Source organism: Alosa alosa, chromosome 9 (assembly GCF_017589495.1).
Source record: "Alosa alosa isolate M-15738 ecotype Scorff River chromosome 9, AALO_Geno_1.1, whole genome shotgun sequence".
NCBI classification, from domain to species: domain Eukaryota; kingdom Metazoa; phylum Chordata; class Actinopteri; order Clupeiformes; family Clupeidae; genus Alosa; species Alosa alosa.
Window position 1 is genome coordinate 5,946,973 of NC_063197.1, and position 27,879 is coordinate 5,974,851.

A 27,879-nucleotide genomic window follows, 5' to 3' on the forward strand; every position below is an offset into this window, starting at 1 on the left:
GAAACCAATGTGTACATGTCCATGAATTGCAAAGGTCAGACAGGTCAGATAAGCTTACACCAGTAATTTTCAACTAATAACATGTGGCACAAATTGATATAAAGGGCATAGAAATTGGCAACTGGTTTGCCGTATTTGAGACCTGTAGCTGAGTTTGTATTGCTGTAGCTTCCTGGATGTGTGAGGTCATTTCACTTTGAGGTTTCTGAATGTGTGAGGTAATTTCACTCCTATCCCATATTTACTAACCCTAGGTTATTAGGTCATAGGTCAGACAGGCCTTTGTAGGGTCACACCAATTACTTCACAACATTAGCACATATAATGCATGTGATGAAAACAGACTTATCTGAGGTTAATTTAAGCCTTGACCTTGCTGATGAAAACCAGAGTGCAGTCAATCAGTGGTCCAAACATATAGAACCAGTACAAGTGAAAGACAATTCAAGTAATTATTTACATGGAGAGTCCTTTACTATCAAAGATGCTTTAATGTACATTGATACATGAAGGGGATATTGAAGTACTCAAGTCCCAAAGAAGGATGACAATACAATAGTATTATAGTCAATTAACATAACTCAATAAAGAATATGGTTACAATTTCAAGCATGATTTAAAGAAATTGACTTTCAAAAATTGTAATCAGTTAGCGTTTTTAAAGTGATTATGGATTTTTATAGTCTAAGAGCAAAAATAGCAGTATTGCTTAAGCCTATATGATGCACCAAAGTAAGTAGGAATGTTGGACATGTCTTAATTCATATTAATTGACATCTACAGACTATAGGCTTTAAGAAAATATATGGTTTAGATGGTCAATTCAGCTGTCCCTTAATAGTGTAGGCCAAAATGTATTAGCTGAACAAAATTCTTCTAAGTTACCCTAGCAACAACCTAGCAACCAACATAAGAACCATAGCAACAACCTAGCAACCATATTAATTACCCTACCAACAACCTCACAACTACCACCACAATGTCAACTGAGCAACCACCATTGCAACCAACATGATTAACCTTGCAACCAGCATAGCAACCACTTTATTTGGAATAGCAACCACCATATCTACCCTAGCAACACCCTAGCAACCTTCTTGGTTACCCTATCAACAACCTAGCAACCACCTGTACAATGCCAACCTAGCAACCACTTTGATAGTCAACCAACATGACTAGCCTCGCAACCATCTCAATTACCCTAGCAACCAGCATAGCAACCACTTAATTTAGTATAGCCACCACCATATCTACTCTAGCAACACCCTAGCAACCTTCTCAGTTACTCTATCACCAACCTAGCAACCAACATGATTACCCTATAAACCTGCATAGCAACCACTATATATCCTGTAGCAACACCATAGCAACCTTCTCAGTTACCCTAGCAATAGCTTAGCAACCACTACCATAGCAACCCCTATGTTTCACAAAATACCTGTAGAAAGCCTCCAGGGTTTCCCGCAGAAAATTGGTTAGTCAAAGTGGTATGGTGGGGTGGGGTGTTCTTGTTTGTGCGATACAATAAAGACTCCACCATACAAACTATACCACACTATACAATTTTTTACAAATAAGAACAGTGAATTAATGTGTGCAACTTTAACAAACATTATACAAACTATACAACAATGAAGTGGAAAAGAATGCAAAAGAAAGAAAAACAACATTTTCAAAATGTGCAAACGTAATCACAGTCACTGCTTATGGCAGAGCTGACAGCATCGCTACAGCCATCCTCCTTGGTTTAAAAAAACACAATTCAAGGGCCCTTTGATAATTGCACTCTTTAACAAGTGCGGACCATTTATGCTTTCATGCAGGCTATCAGACTGTTGCCCTGCAGCCTGTTCTGCAAGTCTATCTTGATCTATACATGGAGAGTGAATGAAGTTTAGATTATTTTAGACTTTTGTGTAAGATGTGTAAGATTTACACAAACGATGATAAATAACACGATGACACCACCCGCTGCAGACCATAGGATGTGAGAATGCGCTCCACAACACAGCTGTAAATGGAAGCAAGGACTGAGGTGTCAAGGCCAGCATGCTTCAGCCCCTTCAGGAAGTGGACAAACAAGGCCTTGTTTACATGCTCGCTGTCTTGTTGTTTGTAGAAGGACACTGCTTTAACAGCTCCTTTGTGTAGGTGTCCTGTTGGAGTCATATAATGAAATGGAATGCATACATCAGGATATCAGGAGCGAGGATCTGTGAAAACATAAGTAGAAGAGAGAAATTTAAGATATGTTTAGAACATTTTGAGCTCCAACACAAAGGCAAAGCAGTTTCAGCCATGCAAACCATATATTTTCTTAAAGCCTGTCACTTGTACATGTGAGTTAACATACACTAGCACATGGCCCACCTTCCTGCAAACTTTGGAGGATATAAATGTATACATGGCACTATTTTGTATATTGTCAAAGTCAGTAGAAAGGTGGGACATGTCTTAATGTATATTAATTGACATCTAGAGGCTATAGGCTTTCAGAAAATATATGGTTTAGGTCAGTGTTTTTCAACCACTGTGCCGGGGCACACTAGTGTGACTGAGGTGTCAAGGCCAGCATGCTTCAGCCTCTTCAGGAAGTAGACAAATGAGTAGCCAAACAAGGACAAACAAGGCCTTGCTTACATGCTGGCTGTCTTGTAGTTTGACACCACTCTCCTTTCTGTGAGTGTTCTGTTGGAGTCATATAATGAAGTGCAACCCATACATCAGGATATCAGGAGCAAGGATCTGTGAAAACATAAGTAGAGGGGAGAAAAAAAAGACATAAAGATATGTCGAGAAAACATTGCAGGACCATCCCTAAACAACACATCAGGACACCTTTCTTTCCTTTTTCATTTGATCACTACTGCAATTCATAGACATATGTTGTATACAGGTGAGACAAGGGTAAAACCGATGTGGGTATTTATGCTATTATAGAATAGGCTACTAAAATATAACTCCACAACTTCAAGTGTCAACACTGTAGTTTTGGAGGAGTATTTGTAGTTCTTATGCAGGAAAATCAGTATAGGCTACTTTGAACATTAAAAGCTGCATGCACTACGTAGTACACACATGCATACAATGCATTATTTTGGAGATAGAAATGTTGTTGTACTGCTTTGTTTTTCAGAAAAACGGTAGTAGCCTATAACAGAATTTTTTGTCACATGAATTACCCAGACCCAAAGAAACAAATAGCTTATTACGTGAAACTGACCTGCTTATAATTTAATGTCAAACAACATCTCAACTAATTGAAAAGCAGGATTGTATCACCATCACACTCATTCCGATAATTTAACCATCTCAACAACGATTTATTTGGCTAATTATCATGTAAAACCATTATAAGACATTGAATTGAACTAAGATATTGCTAATTTCAATTACCCAGACCCAAAGAAACAAATAGCTTATTACATTGACCTCATTATAATTTAATGTCAAACACCATAACTAATTGAAAAGCAGGATTGTATCACCATCGCGATCATTATAATTTAACCATAACGGCTAATTATCATGTATTTGTCCACATCTTTTACCATTATAAGACATTGAATTGAACTAAGATATTGCTAATTTCAATTACCCAGACCCAAAGAAACAAATAGCTTATTACATGAAACTGACCTCATTATAATTTAATGTCAAACACCATGTCAACTAATTGAAAAGCAGGATTGTATCACCATCGCATTCATTTAGATAATTTAACCATAACGTGTCGTGAACAATGATTTATTTAATTGTCAATCATGATTTAACAATGATGTGTCACATGACAGCAACCAGCCTATCACACTGGGGCTCTTATACGGGGCTCTTCGGTGTTTTTAAAGCGTTTACATAACTCATAAAATCTGCAGATGACACAGCAATAGTGGGGTTAATACAGAATAGCGAGGAGACCAACTACAGGGCCTGGGTGGATCAATTTGCGAAATGGTGTAGGTCCAGCTGTCTTCTTCTAAATATACAGAAAACAAAGCAAATAATAATAGACTACAGTACAGAACTGGGAGCCAGTCCCCCCAGTGTATGGTTAAAAATGGTGAGGATGTTGTGATTGTAGTCGAGTACAAGTACTTAGGCACAATCTTTCCAGTTGGACTATCACATTATGCACAACTGCACTTTATCATTCTATAAATGTGTAGTGGGGTCTGTGTCTACCGCCCTGATGTTGTGTATGTGTGGGGGTGTGGTAGGGTGGGGGCGGTTGGGGTGAGGGAAATTCTGGTCTATATTCCGTCTTGTATTCAGTCTTGTCTAACTGTCTTAGCCTGGGTGTTCCCATGCTGCCTTGCGCGCGATTTGATTCACGCAGGCAGCCTGGAGACCATGGAGCAAATTTTTGCCTGAGATAGGGAACCAATCACAGAACAGGGGGGAAAGCAAGACGATGATGAGCTATGCACAGACGCATTTGATAGACATCCGTGGCACCCAATAAACGGATCTGGGCATTTTTTTCAAATATGAGAAAATGAACGTTTGGTTCCCAGACCACGTCTCATTGAGAAGTGGTGGCGCTAGCCAGGCTATAACTGTCTACTGTATGACGCAGAACAATTTTCCGAAAGGACAAATAATAAATCTATCTATCTATATCTATCTATCTATCTATCTATCTATCTATCTATCTATCTATTATTTTAGAAGATTTTGGTTTGATTTTGGTTTGAACACCTTTCTACGAAAATCAAGCTTGGGATAAAGTAATTATACACTACTCACCCTGGGGCTCATATAGGGTTTTTCCTCTAGACCCTGCAAGTGGCAATAAAGACAATTTAGACCACCATGGCGTAAAGTATATAAGCATGCTTAAAATGCAGAAAAAGTAAAAGTACAAAAATCATTCACAATCATCCACACTCATCCCTCTCCTCCCAAGGGACATATGCATCTCTTTGCATTCAATGTAGTTTTCAACAATAACAAACAGCAACAAAGCTTTTCTACATATGGGTGTAGAATGTTTTATAACATGTGGCTTATGGCTCCTTTAATCCTTTTATCCTAAAGAATGTCTAATACATACCGACTGGCTCATCAAAACAGGAAAGGCTATCCAGACCAAGTCCATGTATATCCTTCACAGTTGAAAATGAAGAGGCCTTATCTGAAAAATATCAATTGAAACCTTACTCTAAATCCCCATCCAAGAACAATTACTATGTGTTCTCTTTTTCTTCAGTAGCAAATACACTGCCCGTGAATCAGAAATATATTGGTGTCCCAATATAAAGTTTACTCATAACAGCTGGCAATAGGGATTGCATGCAGATAAGTAACCGTGCAGCAAGATTGTGTCAGCTTAATGTTACAGTTTGTGGCATGAGACAGTTAGGAAACAGTAGGTGAGTGGCGTGGGTCAGGGGTGCGTTTCCCGTACAACTACGGAGGTTAGCTTTTTACTAACGTGGTACGATGCATCGTTCAACTAACCAACATGTAAGTTACGACTGTTTCCCAAAACCGTCGTACTTACATAGTACTTTGTTAGTTTGAACCATGTTGGTTTCAACCAACATAGTTCAGACTACAATGGTTGCAGATGTGTTCGGAGAATGTCGAGCTATGTCGGTTAGAGCCTAACGCATGAAGTCAATGTAAAAAAGTAATGACATTTTACATTGCATGAAGTTTCCTGGGCCCAGCAGTTATAATATCATTATTATTAATAATAATAATAATAATAATAATGATAATACTTATTACAACAATAGGCAGTAATTTCAATAGGCCCTAGGCTATGTATGCTTTTTAAAAATATCAAAGTCAAAGTCAAAGTCAGCTTTATTGTCAATTTCTTCACATGTTCCAGACATACAAAGAGATCGAAATTACGTTTCTCACTATCCCACGGTGAAGACAAGACATATTTTACCAATTTAGGTCCACAGACAAACATAACATTCAAGTAAACAAAAAAGTAAGTAAATAAGTAAATAAGAGGGCACATATAATAATGAAAAAATAAGAGCAGCAAAATGTGGTTGAAATTGTGCATAGACAGTCAATAAATAAAAATACTAGTGCAAGGATATTAATAATAATAATAGGCATCATAATGATAATTTGAATAATAACGTCACAGTCTATTGAACGTAGCCTACTAATTAGCCTAGTGAAGCATAAATCGCCAACCGAGCAAATGTGAACAAATAAGTTACACATTTAATGAAACACACCGAGTAGCCTACATACAAATACTGGCCAATATTTTCATTTGTTGTTGCGACAAGGTGGCGGAAAGGATAGACCTCTGCATTTCGGATCTTGTAGTCGTAGGTTCGGGCTTGGATAATGATCAATTAACAATGGTGTTGGAATCTTGGATAGGCCAATCAACCTGTAAAACTATAGTGCCAAATGCATACTAGCCTAGGCTTAGACAGTAGCCTATACAGTTGGTTTGCAGAAGGTGGTTTTGCAGAGTAAAATAAATGAAATATAAAAAGTATGTGCATTGACAGTATCTTAGCAGTTATACCTTACAAGGTAAGAGCAGAATAAATATGGATATGTAGCATATGAACAATGTTGAACAACATGTTGTTGTGTAAGTGCTTTGGGTTTCACTCTGTTCTAAAAGCGCCATATAAATGAATACTTTACTTTATCATTGCCCTTCATTTCACTGGAATATTTTCATGCCTTTATGCAGCATTTGCCCAATGTTGCCCTTGTTATGTGTTTTCATTGTGACACTGAAAACTGAATACTGTTACCACACACAAGTATTTCATGATATTTTAAATGCACAGATACAGTTTTTTTACCATTACTTTTCATCCATTGTAGTTATGAAGTTGTGTGTTGAATCACAACCACAAAATGACAGTTCACATAGCACAAATGTTTCAATGCTCAAATGGTTGAAGGATCTGCGCCAGCTGTACCAACACACACACACACACACACACACACACACACACACACACACAGTGTTACTGTAGGTGCTGCTCATGTTGTTGCCTTCTGCTGCGGAGATAGTAGCAAAGTCTATACTGTTGTTTTCAAATGCATGTCTATATTCCATGTGAGTGCACTGACATTTCAAGACCTACTTTATTCCATCAACCCCCTATGATAATACAAGCATGTCAACTGCTCCATCTAGGAGCCCAACAGCGAGGCAGAGGCGCGGTACAACGCCCATAGCCGGACCCGCGTTGTTGTGGAGAGGGCCTTGGGCATGTGGAAAGGTGTGTGAGCAAATCCGCTGGTGGCCTGAAGCTCCATCCTGCAAAGGCGTGCAGTGTAGTTTTGGTGGCGGCGCTTCTGCAACATGGCCCTTCAGGATCACATCCCACTGCCGGCTGATGAGGAGCTGTTAGTGGAGGAGGTGGAAGAGGTCATTCCAGTGGCTGCTGCACACCTTCCTGCTGGCCTGGAAGCACACTGGGAATTAGTTGCACATATGTTTGGCCTAAACACCCAAACCCCACAATTCCCTGCCACATTACCTGTTTTTTCCCCCTTTGTTTATGTTTTTTACATTTCTTTTAGTTTGGTGGGGGTGAGGGGGTAAATGTACCATCACTTTCTCCCCATGATCCCTCCCACACACACACACACACACACACACACACACACACACACACACACGTTCCCTATGAGCCATGACATCAAAATACATACACAGATTGAAAGGTCACAAAGCAAAGGCAACTTACCATTTTTCCGCCTCCCATGACAGGCCTACCCATACCTGGGCCATGAAGGACAAGTTAAATCAGTGAAAATCATGTCACATTTTGACACTGACCACAGCACTCTGCATGCTCACTTAAGTCCCAGAGGTCTTAAAGTTCTCCAAGCCTTTGGAGGCTACTCAACTTCACAGCAGCATTCTCCAATGTCATTGTACCAACATAATTCAGCTATGTGTTCAAATATCAAGATCATATAATAACTGAGAGTAGCCTAACTTATACACCCACATAGCTTGTGATCAGACAAGATACAACACAAACCCCACTCCACAGGCATACTCACCTCACACCCATCGACTCGGTCTTGAACCCCTGACCTGTCTCATGTAAAGCACACACGCTACAGTCTCTGCCACAGCACAGTCACTTCACCACATCATAATGGGCTGTAGAGTCCATATACCGTTAGCTATGTGTATGATTAGCAGATTCATCTAAAAACACACTTAACATACGACTACAATGTAACGTTATCCTTTTATAACAATTACAATGCTAGTCTCACATAACAATACCGTTGGCATTCAAACGCTTTATCACCAGATAACTTAACTTAACGGGTGTTCGAAAGAATCTGTGCTGACACATTAGCATTAGGCTACATGTAAATTCAATGTAATAATAACAACACAGATGATTGCGTCACCATAGCACTTCACCACAGGCCGCTCTGTTGTAGGCTCCACAACACTTCACTTTCCACTGTACCACATAACGTTGTCCAGTAATGTGCAATTGTAGCTTCCAGCAATGCTATGGTATGGTATCCCACAGCAATGTTATGGGATCGCTTTAATGGCTACCTCTCATCCATCTGTCCCCGCGTGTTCCGTCATCAGGGTTACGCCGTCTACTATGGTTCTTACTACATACTACTGGTCGAGAGGTGTAGCTGTAACTACACAACTTTTACGATAGTGGTTGCGAACGCTAGTTGCTACTATGGTTTTGGGAAACACTGACGCAGTGTCACGATGCATCGTACTATGTAAGTTCCACCACCATAGTTCACACTATCGTTTTGGGGAACAGTTGTGTCGTACTTACATAGTTGCAACCATGTTAGTTGCTACCGTAGTTAGCAACGATGCTTTTGGGAAACGCACCCCTGGACAGTAGGCAAGAGGCAAAAGATAGTAGGCGAGTGGCGCAGGACAGTAAAGGAAACAGTAGGAGAGTGGCATGGAACAATAGGAAACAGACACGTCACCAACAGTGCGAGTGGCCTACTGTAATTACTGCTATTATTATCATTATTATGTATTATTATCAATTTGTTTTGTTATAGGCTAAACACACATTCCATATTCACTGTATAGGCTATTTCTGTCACTGTACACATGTCATCTGGAAAACTTGCCTATTTATCTAACTGTTGTACTAATCTTGATCATCTACATAACTGCTTCTTTGCACTTCTGTTTGGATGTCAACTGCATTTCATTGGCTCTGTACCTGTAGCCTACTCTTAAATTACAATAACGTTGAATCTAATCTAAATCTAGCCTAATCTAATCTCTAATATTATGGGCTACACACATTGCAATTCTCTATTGAATTAAACCCCTCTCTTAATCAGGTTAAATAAATACAATATTATATTATAATATAAATTAATATTTAACATCTGGAGAACTGCTGTATCAGAATACAATTGTTTTATACCTAATATGTGGCCTAAAACAATGCGCGTTTTCGCAACGAAATCTATTCACGTTCATCATGATTATCGATTATACATGCCTGGTTGATAGGCTACCTCCCAGCTGTTAGCTGTAGCCCACACTAACAATATTAGGCTACAATGTTAATTTACACAGACAACAGCTGTTTTACAGATTAATATAACATTACATCATGCACGTTAGCTAAATTATAAGTTGTGCAAGCCTATTCTGAATTCACAGTATTGCCCATGCATAGGCTACTCTTTCATGTTAAATCAACTTTAAAATGTTTTGCTCAATTGCTAGCAAAATGATCATGCTAGCGGCAGTAGCAAGGCTCACCTCATTTCCCATTTGGTTCTTTTTTTCTCCGTCCCTGCTCGGTTCTTGTTTCTGGATTCTGGGGTTCAGCCTTCTCAAACTGCTAGCTAGAAGGTGGCTCATTCTAACCCACAACTCAAAGCAGGCTTAAGAGTGTGAAACTGCACGTCAAAAGCATCAAATAACATTCTCGCCATTTTGTGAGGTCAGGCTTTTTTGACAGATGACGTGGTTCTGTTGGCTAGTTGAAAGCGAAATACAACGTGATAGTAACACGATAATTACGTCCTGCTCAACACGTTTTTTAACAAGGAAACGTGTCACACAACACGTCCCAATAGATTAATTAACGTGACAGTGACACGTTCAGACGTGAGACTGGGTTGGCAAGGCACCTAACCCCTCACTGCTCCCTGAGCGCCGCTGTTGTTGCAGGCAGCTTCCTGCGCCGTGATTAGTGGGTAGGCTACCTCACTGTGTGTTCACTGTGTGCTGAGTGTGTTTCACTAATTCACAGATTGGGATAAATGCAGAGACCAAATTTCCCTCACGGGATCAAAAGAGTATTTATACTTATACTTATCCTTCAGACCAGAGCTGATGCTTAAGCAAAGGCCGTCACTGAAAAGCTGTGAATGTCGTTGAACACAGCTGTTCTCACATTAGCTGATTGCTATACACATTAACCATTGTTGCCTAATTACCAATTATTCATCAAGTAGGAACTTTTTTTTAGTGTTTTTCACATAGTATTTTGCAGTATTTTTAAAATACAAAAATACACACCAAAAAAGTATTTTGATACAAAATACAGAGCCATTTCCTTCAACCCAATAAAATAATATACTATTTTGTATTTGAAATACATATTACATGTTTCAGAAATCTTGACATGTCTAAGTTTTGGGTTACAATATACAGGTAGTGGGCTCTCTGTTAATTTTAATGAGTAGGCCTAAGCCTAAAGTTACAGCATTTCTATCACAATTGACCAGACTTTGACCTTTGGTCTGCTTTTAACAAAATTCTGGCTATGATTGTTCCTTGTATTACCTCATGAGCCATCACTGTGCCTATTGCATTCTACTGTTGTTAGCCTTAAGCCTAGCTCAGTCATTATGTTATACCACATCACCCTCCATTAGAAGTGCAATGAGCTGCATTGAGCATAATAAACTGCATTTAGAATTCCAAATTCATATTTCTAGATATTTTGGTGAAAGTAACTCAAAAGTAATACAATAGTAGTGTAATGCCTTACAATTCAGATACATATTATAATGTAACAAATTATTTTGAAATGACAGTAATGAGTAATACATAATACGATTTTGAAGTAACTTGCCCAACACTGATGACAACCATCACTTTCTGTGTGTGTGTGTGTGTGTGTGTGTGTGTGTGTGTGTGTGTGTGGAGGGTCAATCAAATTCTATGATTGCCACTGATGTGAATGATCTCACAAATCACACAAACCAAATCAAGTTTTAAAAAAAAAAACGCAAAAGTATCGAAATTGAGATTCTTCACTTAGTATTGGTATTGAAACACTAATGTTGGTATTGTGACAACAGGAGTTGGGGATGTGTCCCCACCAAAGCTGAGACCAAACCTACGCCCTTGATTTTTGGTGGTTTTGGGACAGTAATGTGAAATCATCTGCAAAGTCTAGGTTGTCCAGTTGTGTAAACAGGGTCCATTGGGCACCTGTTGTCAGTGGCTTGCCGCATGATCCAGTCGACCACTAAGAGGAATAGTAATGGGGAAAGTAAACAGCCTTGTCTAACTCCTGTTGTGATGTGAAATGCCTGTCAGCTGGTCTTCTTGTATGATTCTACATCACTCATTGCTCTTACAGTTACTCATTAACATGTACACATTGCCCCACCCCCTAACTCCTATACTTATGTTCATAGGTTTTTAGTCAGGATTAATCCTGACTCCAACAAGTGCACTGCCAAGGAGCAGATGAGCAAGACGACTGAGAGAGTGGTGAAGCAGAAGACGTCATACATGAACCCCCATGTAATCTCCTTCATCAGGGACCTCACTGAATTAGACTGAATTAGACTGACTAGATGCAGGTGAGGTTCTGATAATAGCTTTAATAATAATAATATAATTAATAATATATGTATATATGGGTATACTATAATGAATCATAATTTGATAATAATAATAATAATAATAATAATAATAATAATATAATAATAGCATAAGTACCTTGACAGAACAACGACATCACCATCTTCACATGTGGTGCAATACAAAGTAATTGTAATCCATGTAATTGTTAATGTTTTTTCTTATTTAATTTTCAGGACAACTGGGATTCTGGGTCTCCAAGGTCAGGGGACCATAGACCTTTATATCAAGTGGCAGGGGAATGATATTTGTAAGAAGTTTCTTTTCATTTATGTTTTAAATGTTCATGCACATGTTCATTATTGTTCAATGCTTTATTTTATTTCAATATTGCCATTGTGTTAATCATTGCTCTTTAAAACGTGCAAATAAGGTTGGTTATTTTTTTTGACTGTATTTGATCAATTCACATTATTGTTCTATCATGTTAACTTTGGATAGTCTAATGGCGTGTCGTCCATTATCCCTAACTTATGTTGTACCTGTTTTGTCATGTTCCTGTTCACCAAATGTCTTAAATAAATAACTGTTAACAATTTCTTGTTGTCCCAGACCCAGCTCTTTAGAGAGCATCTCCTCTCATAGCACCACTTACAACAAGTCTTGCTGATCCTAGCACTTATCAGCCGTCTTGAACTGACACTCAACTGTTTAAAAACAGCACTGCACTGACGCACTTATTCTTACTGTACTCTACCGTTTTTAAATTGTCCTAAAACTTTAAAACTTAACTGTTACCATGTTGTTAGTCGCTTTGGTTAAAAATGCGCCAGCCAAATGTAATGTAATGTAATTGTAATATTTTAGAATATGGGTGATTCTATTAATGATAATTAATAGCTAAAAAAACACAGCTCAAAAAGTACAGTACCTTTAAGGTAAAATTATTTCACAGCAACAATTGTCCAGTAAGTTACTGTGAATACGTTTTACAGTAAATGTACTGTACTTCCATTTACAGTAAATACATAAAATACTGTAAATAAAAGTACAGTACCTTTACTGTAAAGTTAATTCACAGTAACTTACTGGCAACAATTGGCCAGTAAGTTACTGTGAATAGGTTTTACAGTAAAGGTACTGTACTTCTACTCGAGAGTTGATACTTACAGAACCAGCTTTGTAACATTCTGCAGCACCTTTTGTTTTCACAGAACAGAACAGAAAGACAAACACAAAGGTACTGGACACAAATCAATGCAGTCATACTGAGTTACGAGTTTGGAGTAGAAGAAAGCTGATTGATTCAGGCTGACACGTATTAATATCATAAGCAAAATGTTTCGATTTATGTTTCTGGTCTACTTGTTCGCATCGCCTGGTTCACCCTGTAAGTGTTACAAACTAAAACTTTTTTATTGCTGGCTTTCATTCAGTAGATCTCTCATTATTGGGGACAGCATTCTAACATTGTGGAGGATAGGTTGTGTTAAAAGATATATTGTGTTTGACACCATGTTTGGCTAAACTGGTCATGATCATTTAACAAGCATATTGTGTTTGAATTACATCATATTTTGATTATGCTCTTAAGTATAAGTATATATAGTCTTTTGATCCTGTGAGAGAAATTTGGTCTCTTCATTTATCCCAATCCGTGAATTAGTGAAACAAACAACAGCACTAGTGAACACACGGTGAAGCACACACTAGCCCGGAGCAGTGAGCTGCCTGCTACAGCGGCGCTCGGGGAGCAGTGACGGGTTAGGTGCCTTGCTCAAGGGCACTTCAGCCGTGGATGTGGGCATGGGAGAGCAGTGCTCAACCACTTCCCCCTCCCACAGGGTCCATTGGGCAACATTAACTACTGGTGTTAATGATTATCCTGATGACTTTTAGGCTAGATAAAAACCATCACTGAATTGAGTGGTACGGTCTGAATGCTTCCATCTGCCCGATGGTAGGAGGGTGAAGAGGCTGTGATTGGGATGCCTGGGATCGGAGGGCAGTAATTTCCAGTGTTTTATGCAAGTAAAAAAAAACAAAACCATATTAATACTTTTTGACATTCAACAATCGTTTATCGCCTGTAACTCTGTGATAAAAGGACATAACAGGAAGAGATTTGGCTGATAGATGGAGATTAACAAGTCAAGTCAAGTTTATTTATATAGCACATTTCATACACAGAGGTCATTCAATGTGCTTTACATAAACAAAACCAAACAATAATCACAAATAAAAGCATAGAAGGGCAATATAGTCAAAGAATAGTTAAAAGGTAAAGATCATAATAAAGAGAAAACATAAAACACAAGGTAAAATCGTTTAAAAATAATTAAAAATTTAAAAATAAATTAGTAAGCAAAAACAAAGGCAAAAGTAGTAAAAAAAGTAATAAAAGACAAAGTAGAATAATTATCAAGGCAGATTCAGAATTTGTAACTCGGCACAGTTAGCAGAAAGCATCTGAGAACAGTTTGGTCTTAAGTCTAGATTTAAAACTGGCTACAGTTGGGGCCTTTTAATGTCATCCGAAAAGTTGGTTCCACAGCTGAGCCGCATAGCAGCTAAAAGCTGCTTCACCATGTTTAGTTCTAACTGTAGGTTTTTCACCTGGGACCTGAGAGGACGAGAAGGTGTGTACTGCTGAAGCATGTCTGACAAGTATTTAGGTCCTGCTCCATTTACTGATTTATAAACAAGCAATAGTGCTTTAAAGTCAATTCTGTGACTTACTGGAAGCCAGTGCAAGGACTTAAGAATTGGAGTAATGTGGTCAGTTCTTTTTAGTTTTTGTTAGAGTCCTAGCTGCTGCATTTTGTATCACCTGAAGCTGTTTAATAGTCTTTTTAGGAAGGCCTGTGAACAGTCCATTGCAGTAATCAACCCCTGCTGGAGATAAATGCATGAATGAGTTTTCTAAGTCATGTTTTGACATCAGCCCTCTGAGTTTGGCAATATTTTTGTGGTGGTAAAAAGCTGATTTAGTTATCGCTTTCATGTGGCTGTTGAAATTTAGATCACTGTCAATTAATACACCAAGATTTTTAACAGTATAGGATACAAGGATACAAGGAGTTTATTGTCACATGCATATAGTTACTGGAAGTAAGAAATGCAGTGAAATTATGTCTGGTGTCAGCCTATTTGTGCATTAATGGGGGGTAGAAGAGGGGTTTAGTAGATTAAGTGGCAAGGGCTGCATAAAAAAGGTGGGGGAGGATTGGGATTGGGTGGAGGGCACCAACAAAGGAGCACCCAAGAGCAACAGGGGCAAGGAAAAACTCCCTTACCAAGGAAGAAACCTTGGGCAGATCCACGGCTCAAGGGGGCTAACCCAACTACCAGGGTCTTGGTGTGTGTGTTGGGGGATGACAGGGGGAGATGGGATAGTGTGCTGTGTATGTGGGGAGGGGGCAGTGTGCAATATGTGTGTTGGAGAAGAAGCCCTCATGAGACAATGTGCTGCTGTGTATTGGGGCAGTGTGCTGTAAGTATGTTGGGGATGTGTGTTGGAGAAGCTTCCTGATGAAATAATGTGCTGTGTGTATGTAAGAGGGGCAGGGACTTACTATTGCAAGCAGCAGAGTACTGTATGTAATGTATGTGGAGTGATGACAGTGAAGATGTGTGTGTGGGTGGGGGAGTGGAGCAGTGACTGTGTGTGTGTGTGTGTGTGTAGTGTGTAGGTGGGTAGGTGGGGGCAGTGTGCTGTAAAGTATGTAGAGGATGTGTGTTGGAGAAGATCCACAGAGAGACAATGTGCTGTGTGGGGGGGGGGCAGTGTGCAGCAAGTATGTAGAGGGAGGCTTACTGTAGCAAGCAGTGTGCTGTATGTATGTGAAGTGATGACAGTGATGATGTAAGTGTGTGTGTGTTGGGGGGGGGTCAGGGACTTACTATTGCAAGCAGAGTACTGTATGTAATGTATGTGAGTGATGACAGTGAAGATGTGTGTGTGGGCGGGAGGGGAGTGGAGCAGTGACTGTGTGTGTGTGTGTGTGTGTGTGTGTGTGTGTGGGGTAGGTGGGGGCAGTGTGCTGTAAGTATGTAGAGGATGTGTGTTGGAGAAGATCCTGAAGACAATGTGCTGTGTATGTGGGGGCAGTGTGCAGCAAGTATGTAGAGGGAGGCTTACTGTAGCAAGCAGTGTGCTGTATGTATGTGAAGTGATGACAGTGATGATGTAAGTGTGTGTGTTGGGGATGGGGGTGGGGTGGGGGGGCAGAAAGGCTAGGCAATCAAGGACATGGGTAGATGGAGGAGAAATCAAAAATAATAAATAAAAAGTGTGCAAAAGTTGGAGAAAGTCAGATATGTGTGTGTGTGTGTGTGTGTGTGTGTGTGTGTGTGTGTGTGTTTTGGCGTGTGATGAAATAAGAAAATAAATAAAAAGGTCTGTAGCATAGGGAGAGGGATGTAAAAGTGCTAAAAGTCTTGTAGGTGTGTGTGGGTGTGTGTGTGTGGTGGGGGGTCATGAGTGCTGAGGAGTGAATGAGTGCAAAGTCAGTTTAGTGTGAGTTCAGAGTTGGGAAATGTTTGAGAGTGCTGAGGAGTGAATGTGTGCAAAGTCAGTATAGTGTGAGTTCAGAGTTCGGATGGCCTGGGGATAAAAAATCTCCTGAGTCTCTCAGTTCTGGCTTTGTGACTACATAGGCGCCTTCTTGATTTCAGCGGTAGGAATAATCCATTGTTAGGATGAGAAGAGTCCTTCAGAATCTTTTGGGCTCTTAGAGTACTCTTCTGGAATAGATATCTTGTAGAGCAGGGAGTTGAGTTCTTATAGTACGCTTCAGCTGAGCACTACTCTCTGCAGAGTACTACAATCTCTAACTGTGGAGTTCCCATACCAGGTGATGATGCTACCAGTTAGAACACTCTCAACCACTGAAGTGTAGAAGGCCTTCATGATGGATGTAGAAACTTTGAATTTCCTTAGCTGACAGAAGGAAGTAGAGTCGTTGTCTGGACTTCTTCAGAACATATTGAGTGTTAACAGTCCATGTTAAGTCTTCAGTAATGTGGACACCAAGGTATTTAAAACTTGTGACTCTCTCTACAGGTTGCCCGCTGATCATTAGTGGGGTGTAACTGTAGTTCTGCTGCTGCCTTCTGTAATCCACTACCATTTCCTTGGTTTTATTGATATTCAGTGTCAAGCTGTTAGATTGACACCACTGTGCCACCTCATCAACCTGATCCAAGTAGAACTGTTCACTGTTATTACTAATCAGGCCCAAGATCACTGTGTCATCTGCAAACTTGATGATGGAGGTATGACTACTGTTGGCTTTGCAGTCATGTGTGTAGATGTTGTACAGCAGTGGACTCCAAACACAGCCTTGGGGAGCACCAGTGCTGATGGTTAATGAGTCAGATGTCAGACCCCCACTCTAACCACTTGTGAACGGTTGGTGAGGAAGTCAAATATCCAGTGACACAGGGTGGTGTTCAGTCCTAAGGCCTTCATCTTTGTGACCAAGGTGAGAGGTACTATTGTGTTGAATGCTGAACTAAAGTCAATGAACAGCATCCTCACATAATTCCCATTCCCTCCTCCAGGTGAGTTAAGGTGGTGTGCATGAGGTTTGAGATGGCATCCTCTGTAGACCTGTTGGCTCTGTAAGCAAATTGGAGGGGGTCGAAGGAGGCAGGGAGGGATGAGCAGATAATGTTTTTCACAAGCTTCTCAAAACACTTCATCACTGTAGACGTCAGGGCTACTGGGCGGTAGTCATTCAGACATGATGGACTTTTGTTTTTCGGTACTGGAACAATAACAGACTGCTTGAGGCAAGTAGGAACTGTCTCTTGAGCCAATGATGTGTTAAAGATATAAGTGAACACAGGAGCTAACTGAGCAGCGCAGGATTTCAAAACCCTGTTAGAAATTCCATCCGGTCCAGTAGCTTTTCTACAATTTACCCTCCTAAAGTATCCTTTGCCTTCAACCCTTTTGTGTCAAGGAGAGTGGCAACCCTAAGTCTTTCCTCATTTTTACCAAATATAATTACTTCAGTTTTTTCTTTGTTCAGCTGAAGAAAATTTTGAGACATCCAGGTGTTGATTTGTTCCATACACTGACACATAGATTTAAGAGGATCATAGTCGTTTGGTGATAGAGCTATGTAAATTTGTGTGTCATCTGCATAGTTATGATATGAAATCAAATTATTTTGAATGATTTGTCCAAGTGGGAGCATATAGAGGTTGAATAATAGTGGCCCCAAGATCAACCCCCTGGGGAACACCACAGGTCAAGGGCGTTGGTGATGAGGTACAGTTTCGATGGCAACAAAGAAGCTCCTTTCTTGTAGATATGATTTTAGCCAGCTGATAACTATGCCTGTAAATCCAACCCAGTGTTCTAGTCTGTGTAGTAAAATATTGTGATCAACAGTGTCAAATGCTGCACTAAGGTCCAGTAGCACTAGGACTGATGTTTTACCTGAATTTGTGTTGAGGCGTATGTCATTGGAGACTTTAATGAGAGCTGTTTCAGTGCTGTGATTTGCCGAAAACCAGACTGAAAGTAATCAAAATACCCATTTGATGTTAGGAAGGTGGTTAATTGATTAAAGACTACTTTTTCAATAATTTTGCCAATAAAAGGTGGATTGGATATGGGCCTGTAATTGTTTAGCATGGAGGCATCCAGGTTATTCTTCTTGAGAAGTGGCTTTACAACAGCTGTTTTCAGTGACTTAGGAAAAGTGCCAGACAGCAGTGATACATTTACAATTTGAAGGACATCCGCCACTATGAGGTGAAAAACAGTTTTGAAGAAATTGGTAGGCAGAGTGTCTAAGACACATGTGGAAGAGCTGAGATTCTGTACCGTTTTTTCAAGTGTTTCGTAGTCTATCAAGCTGAACTCTGACATCAAGTTTAGTTTCCCTCTGTTTGTTGCTGGAAGTTCAGGTTGTTGAATTTGTAATTGAGCAGATATGTTGAGTCTGATTTTGTCAATTTTACCTTTAAAAAAAGATGAAAACTCATTGCATTTATTAGTTGAGAGAAGTTCAGGTGCTAATTGTGAGGGGGGATTTGTTAACTCATCAACAGTTGAAAATAGAATACGAGTGTTATTTGAACTTCTATTGATAATGTTAGAAAAGAAAGATTGTCTTGCTTTGCATATTTCAGAGTTATATGTGCGGAGCATCTCTTTATGGATTTCATAGTGGATCTGAAGTTTGTATTTACGCCATTTTCTTTCAGTCTTCCTACACTCTCTTTTTAGAAGTTTAACTGCTGGATTTTGCCTCCATGGTGCTTTCTGTTTGTCCTTAACTTTCTTGAATTGTAATGGAGCAATGTCATCCATAATGTTTGCCATTTTTGCATTAAAGTGATCAAATAAGTCTTCAGAGTCTGACAGTTGACTTGACTTTAGTGAAAGTGCTTGCTCAAAGAGAGCACTTGTCTGATCATTTATGATTCTCCTTTTTACCATCATAGCTGTGTTTTGAGTGTGTGGGGACATAGACACATCAAAGAACACGCAGAAATGATCAGATAAGGCCAGGTCTTTAACAGCTGTAGAGACATCGAGACCCTTTGTGATAACAAGGTCGAGGGTATGGCCGAGAGAGTGTGTTGGCCCCTGCACATGCTGTGTTAGGGAGAAAGTATCGATTAGTGCAATGAATTCCTTGGCATAATTGTTTTCAGGATTATCCACACGCAAGTTTATATCCCCTGATATAATAAGACAGTCAAACTCTATGCAAACAACTGATAGCAGTTCACCTAGCTCTTCAAGAAAAGCTTTAGCTGAATGTTTTGGAGGCCTGTAAATTGTCAGTAATAAAATCTGAGGAGAAGACTTAATGCATGCACACAGATATTCAAATGAAGTAAAGTCACCGAATGACGACTGATTGCACTGAAAAGACGTCTTGAAAATTGTGGCTATCCCCCCACCTCTTTTATTTGCTCTGGTAGCACTCAAGAAACTGAAGTTTGGGGGAGCTGATTCGATGAGAGTAGCAGCACTGTTTGCTTGATCTAACCATGTCTCAGTTAAAAGTAAAAAATCAAGGTTGTGTGTGCAAATTAGATCATAAATTAAGAATGATTTGTTTGAAAGAGATCTGATATTTAGGAGTGCTAGTTTTGCTGTAAGTGTTGGGGAAATATGATCCATGGGGGAAATCTGAGGTTGATGTGGTACGGGTAGGAGATTGGACTGGTTTACCCTATAAGCTTGATGCATTTGTGTTCTATTTCTTGTCAATACAGGAATAGAGAATGTCATGGGCTTACTGGGTCCCGGCATGTTCTCAAAACTACTGTCAGTACCATTTATATTGCAGGGACCCTGAGAATATCATGCAATACAGTCATCATATAATTGTCCCCTGCTGCTGCCATCTGTCTCTTCCACTGCACATTCCATGCTATATGCCGGCTGAGAAAATGAACTAAGAGGTTGCTGCTGCTTAAGAGATCCTTCTAAACGGGAGGGGAGGGGGCGAGGGGTGGAGGTGGAGGTGTCCTTCGCTTCTTTGGTGCTAATGATCTTGGGCTAGTAAAACTCTGCATGGCTACTGGTAGCAGTCTCTCCATTCTTGCAGGGAACATCATGTGCTTGGGTGGGGATGGTGATGGGTATTCAGGGGATCCTGTGGAGTTTGAGTGGGTGGTGGGATGACGGGTGGGGGATGGTGATGGGAGATTAGGGGGTTTGTGGCCTGGGGGAGTTTGATTGGGTGGGGACGTGATTGGGTGTGGGTGGTGATGGGAAATCAAGGAGGTTGGGGTTGAAAATTGATCCAGAGTCTCCATCTGCCTGCTGAGGTTCTGGGAAGTTTGTTGCAGATGCTCCGCTTTCAGCATGTATTCCAGTAGTGTATTCCATGTTGTTGTGTCTTTGTGGTGACAAGGAGACGACGGAGGTGGGGAGGGGTATTGGTACTGGTGTTAACATGCTCTAGATTTTGTCCAAATGATGTCTGTCTATCACCATTGCACTCAGAGAAAACTGGAATGTTTCATTTGTCCCCCGTTTCAATCGTCCCAAACAAAATCAACCGAAGCATGCTCAGGTGACGTGCGAGACGAGGCACTGTCGCTCATCTGTCTATCATTGTACATGGCCCAAACAATTTGATTCAAACAGCTCTTGTTCAGGCATAGATGCTTCTCCAGACCAAAGTTCCCGACCTCAAATTTTGTGGGTAGGGCTAAGTTCGGCTGGCTTCCAGGCTAGGCATATTCTATTGTCAGATTAAATTAAAACGGCACTCTAAGAAACACTAGGTGAATTGGTCATACATAGAATGACTATATTAAAAGAACCCCATGATTAATCATAATTATAATCTGAGAGGTTTGTCAAAGAGGATCATGCACAAGTGAGGACCTAGGAATCTGAACGATATGGAGAGATTTTGTAAAGAGGAACGGTCTCAAATCTCTTGCTTTGTATTCTCCAACTTTATGGGATGCCACAGGAGAATATTACGAGCCATTTTATTGGCAAAGGGAGGCTTAACAAAGTATTAAATACTGGGGTGCCAATAATTGTGGAACTTATCTTTCAAAAATATTGTTTTATGAGGTATTATTGCTTTTCCCAATACACAAGATGATTTTTATACCTCTTTTTACTCAACTAGGGGTGCCAATAAATGTGGAGGGCACTGTAATTACCCTTACCTAAGAGTCTGTAAAACTGATGCAGGGACCTATAACTAAAATTGGTGCCCTGGTCAGTGGAAAAGCTTCAAGGTATCTTATGGCATAATCACAGATCACTCAGATATATCTGTGGCCTGTTCTGCCTTTCTCTATTGGGCCAACCATGTCCATAGCAATAGGGGAGGGATGAAGGGTACAGGGCCGTAGTTGTGATATACCTTGTGGGACATGCCCCATATTCAGCTATCTTTAAAATGTCCCCCCAATATAAAGACATAAATTGTTATACTACAATAGCATTTCATTCACTGATGTCCAAATAATCACTAACTAAACTTGTCAGTGGTTAACTAGAATATATTCTATACATAACTATCCAACAGCCCATCACATAAAGTTAGGATCAGTTTAGCTTCCCATCAATTGTTAATGGGACATTTAATGTTGTAACACCGTACTAGCACTTCATTTCAGCAAGGACATGGTCGAAATCGTAACACAAACATCCATTGTCATTTTGCGCTAGAAATATAGTTATGGAGAGAAATAATATTTGGCTGAATGTGTCATAATTGCATGAAGATGAAACAAACATTTTTTTTTTGTGAAAGCGGGTTTGTATGCAACTGTTATCAATCAACTATTTCTATTGATGCTATCAAGTTATCTGAAAAGTTGTCACACTGCACTGTGAACAGGGCCTACAAGAGATTAGTAAATCTGTCTTGATTTGATCAATCTGTCTTGATCAGATCAAAAATGGTTAGTTGACTATTCCTGAACACCATACAAGAAAGTAGTTATTGTAGTTGTAAGAAAGTTATAAGAAAGTAGAAAGTTGGCCTACTGGCCTGAGATGTTAACTGACATTCAAGGCAAGTCTTGCAGTTGTCAAAACCTGTCCAGTGTCTTCTGCTGCCCCAAGTGACCAGCTCTGCACACTGTGCTCCATCTTCAAAACAGTGCTCCTTACAGAGTGTGGAACCAACTGCTCACCTTCCTCACTGATGCGAAACAGCTGTCCTCAGTGTGACACTCTCCCTATCCTTGTATCCTTGCATGTATCTTTATGTGTGTGTTCATTAGTGTGTGTGTGTGTGTGCATGTGTAGTGTACAGCAGTGGTTCTTAAACTTTTTGTCTGGCGACCCCACAAAAAAGTATGGCGAGGTCTGGCGACCCCACTTTCCCCAAACCATTCTAAGTCCTTACTCAAATACCCCCCTCAAACGTTAACAACTAAATCAAGCAAAAACTAGAAAGCAAAGTCATTTGTTTTATTTACTCCATATGAACAAGAACCAAGAAAACCAAACAATCACAATTAAACAAGTGTAGGCTGCCGCCATATCAGATCAGCGGACCAGTAGCCCATAGGCTGAACCAAATCTCGTTGAAAGACGAAAACATTTCTCTCTCTTCTCTTAACTCTGTGTAAATAAGAAAAAGGCAGAAAAGGCCAATATTATTTTCCTTTGTTTCACCTAATAATAATTTCAGACTGAATACAGAAAATAATTGGCGACCCCTAGTTTAAGAATCACTGGTGTACAGTCACTAAATGTACACATATATTCATTTATTGTATGGTCCCCATGAACGGAATTCCTGGAGGCCAATATACAAAAAAAAAATGTATCATCCTGGCTCTACGCTTCTCGAGATATTCACAGAAAACTGTGTCCGGCCATCTACAGGCCATTTGATGTACAGTCACTAAATATACACATAAATTCATGTATTGTATGGCACCCCATGAATGGAATTCCATGAAACTTGGCATGCATTCAGAGGGTGTCACAATGATCCTACACTTCCTACATTTCATGCAGTTTTGACCATGTCAGTCAGAGATACCTGAGATACATGAGTGGTTATGGGATGGGTTGACATGGCCCCATAAGACCAACATACAAAAAAAGTGGTCCTCCTAGACTCTATGGTTCTCGAGATATTCACAGAAAACTGTGTCCGCCCTACTCTCCTTTCGGGGGGTCCAGTCTGGCGTGGGGGGGTCACGGATCAAAACAAAAAACAATGGTTTCCGTGTCATCCTTGTGGGGCTACATGCCCACCAAGTTTCGTGCAGCCCGCTCTTTCAGTGTCCTGGGAATCATTGACACAAAATTACTTCGGCGGTCATAAGAAACAGAGTGTACACATTGTTATCCTTATTTGGTTTACCAAACCTTTTTGAGTACTTCTGTGTAAAATAAAAAAAGTGCGAAATGGAGGGGTAATGAATTCTGCCATGATATTGTCACTGCATCGGTTTCCCATTTGTATCTAACTAATACACTTTTCCTTGACAGCATCCACCACTACCACTAACCCAAATGAATCTACTACTGGAGCTATAGGAACTGGACAACCACAACCCATAACACAACAATTCCCATCCAATGCCACCAACACAGCTGAATCCACTACTGAAGCTACAGAATCTACAACAACTCTGGGGATGACTACATCAACCACCTCTCCTACCACTACATCAACCACATCCCCTACCACTACTGAAGCTACAGAATTTACAACAACTCTGGGGATGACTACATCAACCACCTCTCCTACCACTACTGAAGTTACGGAATCTACAACAACTCTGGGGATGACTACATCAACCACCTCTCCTACCACTACATCAACCACATCCCCTACCACTACTGAAACTACAGAATCTACAACAACTCTGGGGATGGCTACATCAACCACCTTTCCTACCACTGCTGAAGTTACAGAATCTACAACAACTCTGGGGATGACTACATCAACCACCTCTCCTACCACTACATCAACCACCTCTCCTACCACTACTGAAGTTGCAGAATCTACAACAACTCTGGGAATGACTACATCAATTACCTCTCCTACCACTACCGAAGTTGCAGAATCTACAACAACTCTGGGGATGATTACATCAACCACCTCTCCTACCACTACTGAAGTTGCAGAATCTACAACAACTCTGGGGATGACTACATCAACCACATCCCCTACCACTACTGAAGCTACAGAATCTACAACAACTCTGGGGATGACTACATCAACCACCTCTCCTACCACTGCTGAAGTTACAGAATCTACAACAACTCTGGGGATGACTACATCAACCACCTCTCCTACCACTACAGCAACCACCTCTCCTACCACTACTGAAGCTACAGAATTTACAACAACTCTGGGAATGACTACATCAACTACCTCTCCTACCACTACTGAAGTTGCAGAATCTACAACAACTCTGGGGATGATTACATCAACCACCTCTCCTACCACTGCTGAAGTTACAGAATCTACAACAACTCTGGGGATGACTACATCAACCACCTCTTCTACCACTACACCAACCACCTCTCCTACCACTACTGAAGTTGCAGAATCTACAACAACTTTGGGGATGCTTACATCAACCACCTCTCCTACCACTGCTGAAGTTACAGAATCTACAACAACTCTGGGGATGACTACATCAACCACCTCTCATACCACTACATCAACCACCTCTCTTACCACTACTGAAGTTGCAGAATCTACAACAACACTAGGGATGACTACGTCAACCAACCCTCCTACCAGTACAAGTACAACTGCTGAAACAACATCAATCACCCTCTTAACACCTACACCTACTACATCAACCACCTCTCCTACCACTACAGCAACCACCTCTCCTACCACTACTGAAGCTACAGAATTTACAACAACTCTGGGAATGACTACATCAACTACCTCTCCTACCACTACTGAAGTTGCAGAATCTACAACAACTCTGGGGATGATTACATCAACCACCTCTCCTACCACTGCTGAAGTTACAGAATCTACAACAACTCTGGGGATGACTACATCAACCACCTCTTCTACCACTACACCAACCACCTCTCCTACCTCTACTGAAGTTGCAGAATCTACAACAACTTTGGGGATGCTTACATCAACCACCTCTCCTACCACTGCTGAAGTTACAGAATCTACAACAACTCTGGGGATGACTACATCAACCACCTCTCATACCACTACATCAACCACCTCTCTTACCACTACTGAAGTTGCAGAATCTACAACAACACTAGGGATGACTACGTCAACCAACCCTTCTACCAGTACAAGTACAACTGCTGAAACAACATCAATCACCCTCTTAACACCTACACCTGCTACATCAACCACCCCTCCTACCAGTACAAGTACAACTACTGAAACAACATCAACCACCCTCTTAACAACTACACCTGCTACATCAACCACCCCTCCTACCAGTACAAGTACAACTGCTGAAACAACATCAACCACCCTCTTAACAACTACACCTGCTACATCAACCACCCCTCCTACCAGTACCAGTACAGTTGCCCAAACAACATCAACCACCCTCTTAACAACTACACCTACTACATCAACCACTCCTCCTACCAGTATAAGTACAACTGCTCAAATGACATCAACCACCCTCTTAACAGCTACACCTACTACATCAACCACCCCTCCTACCAGTACAAGTACAACTGCTGAAACACCAACTACCTCTCCTACCACTAATACACCTGTTACACCAACCACCCCTCCTACCAGTACAAGTACAACTGCTGAAACACCAACTACCTCTCCTACCACTAATACACCTGTTACATCAACCACACCTTCTACCAGTACAAGTACAACTGCTCAAACAACACCAACCACCCCTCCTACCAGTACCAGTACAACTGCTCAAATGACATCAACCACCCTCTTAACAACTACACCTACTACATCAACCACTCCTCCTACCAGTACAAGTACAACTGCTGAAACAACATCAACCACCCTCTTAACAACTACACCTGCTACATCAACCACCCCTCCTACCAGTACCAGTACAGTTGCCCAAACAACATCAACCACCCTCTTAACAACTACACCTACTACATCAACCACTCCTCCTACCAGTACAAGTACAACTGCTGAAACAACATCAACCACCCTCTTAACAACTACACCTGCTACATCAACTACCCCTCCTACCAGTACAAGTACACCTAAACCAACTACATTAACCGACACAACTACATCTGTGCAAATCACACCAGAGAAATCTACACTAAGCCCCTCCACTGCACTTCCTCAGAGTATGACTGCACATGAAAACATAATACAGCCATTCATTTCTTACAGTTCTGATGAAGAAATATAGTATCCTCTTTCTGCTTTCAACAGATTTAACATCAGTCTTCGGAAATCTCATGTTAACTTCTGTGGTTGAACTTAACAATGACAGAGCTATAATAGTAATGGAACAGGTGATAACTTCAGTATTCTAAATTCTTTGTTTTTCAATATACCGAATATTATTTAAATCTAATGTGACTATTCATATGTGGAAATACAGTGATACATAACAATTTTAAATATAAAATTATAATAAATCAAAATATTTTTTTAAAAAAATACATGGAAATCATCGTTGCATCCCTCCTGTAATGTAACATTATGATGTAAAAATCCATTTTGGTATGCCTGTGCTATTTGAATAATGTGTCATAGTATCCATTTTGTCTTTATCTGTTTAATGTAGACTTTGAAGTGTAGAAGTTGTTATTCTGAAGTTAATCCAAAATGTTCATTTGTTCTGTAATAGTAATACATTTCTTTTTTTTTTTTCAGTTTGAAAAGTACCTTCAGACACAGAACATCACTGTGAAGATTAAAGTGACACATGTGGAGCAAGTTGGGGGCGATGAGTAGGCTAGGCTAGTTGATAAGGACAGTCAATCAGAGTTTTTCTTGAAGAGCTGAATGACCTGTTATCTGTGACTTGCATTGAGTATAATGTCTTATCATATATATAGCAGGGGATGTGAACTTCCATAGATATTGCAGAGAATAATTTTACCAAGGATTTCCTTACTCTTCTTGACACTGGCGAGTCACGCTGCTCCGTCCTGTTTTCGATGATTTTCATAATTTTAGTAATGTTTAGTGTGCTTGGCTAATTGAACTAATTCACAGTTTATAGATGCTATTTTCATTCTTATAGTCTTTGTCTATCATTTTTCAGCCATCATGTTTCCTCATCTATAGACATGTTTGCTAAGCATAGACATTATTTTCAATAGTTTTGTCCATATCGGGATACTATTTGTCTATTGTGGCTGATTGGCCTGCCTTTCCTGTTTGGTCTGTTCAATGACAACATGATGTGCACAGTTCAAAATCTTTGTACCATGGACATTTATTATTATTATTATTATTGGGGGCCAAGCAGCGAAGCTGCGAGGTAACCATTGTGTTTCTCTTTGTTCTTCTTCTTCTTATTCCGCCATGGAAGTCTATGGCAGCCCATAGACCGTCTGGTCAAAAGTTATGAAATTTGGCACATCGATTGGGGACAGTCCAATGATTAATTTCACCAAGTTTCATGCTGGCAACTCGAGCGCTCTAGTG

General features: G+C 40.2%; 1 protein-coding gene and 2 long non-coding RNA genes across 4 annotated transcripts; 2 read left to right on the forward strand and 1 right to left on the reverse strand.

Annotated features, from left to right (window-relative positions):
* Positions 1-471: 471 nt before the first annotated feature.
* LOC125300751 lies at positions 472-5,595 on the reverse strand. Its single transcript, XR_007194608.1, has 4 exons — positions 5,054-5,595; positions 4,747-4,779; positions 2,641-2,745; positions 472-2,213 (listed from the first exon to the last, which is right to left on the reverse strand). It is a non-coding gene; the product is annotated as an uncharacterized LOC125300751 (long non-coding RNA).
* Positions 5,596-8,685: 3,090 nt separating this feature from the next.
* Positions 8,686-12,410, forward strand: LOC125300521. Its single transcript, XR_007194559.1, has 3 exons — positions 8,686-8,721; positions 11,638-11,805; positions 12,043-12,410. It is a non-coding gene; the product is annotated as an uncharacterized LOC125300521 (long non-coding RNA).
* Positions 12,411-13,026: 616 nt separating this feature from the next.
* LOC125300518 (cell wall protein DAN4-like) lies at positions 13,027-27,644 on the forward strand. 2 transcript variants are annotated; one of them, XM_048252512.1, is made up of 4 exons: positions 13,027-13,196; positions 23,766-25,037; positions 26,653-26,735; positions 27,100-27,644. In XM_048252512.1, exons 1-4 carry the CDS (start codon positions 13,145-13,147, stop codon positions 27,178-27,180), a joined length of 1,488 nt encoding a protein of 495 aa, XP_048108469.1. In that variant the 5' UTR covers positions 13,027-13,144; the 3' UTR covers positions 27,181-27,644. The 2 variants fall into 2 exon arrangements, with proteins under 2 accessions (XP_048108469.1, XP_048108471.1); XM_048252514.1 differs by lacking the exons at positions 13,027-13,196; positions 23,766-25,037 and adding an exon at positions 25,346-26,564.
* The last annotated feature ends 235 nt before the right edge of the window (positions 27,645-27,879 follow it).

Bases quoted from the DNA above. Each gene is read 5' to 3' on its own strand.
- LOC125300518 (XM_048252512.1), top strand. From the start codon at position 13,145: ATGTTTCGATTTATGTTTCTGGTCTACTTGTTCGCATCGCCTGGTTCA. The intron at 13,197-23,765 runs GTAAGTGTTACA...TTTCCTTGACAG, and splicing joins CGCATCGCCTGGTTCACCCT to CATCCACCACTACCACTAAC. The intron at 25,038-26,652 runs GTACAACTGCTG...TGCTTTCAACAG, and splicing joins CAACCCTCCTACCAGTACAA to ATTTAACATCAGTCTTCGGA.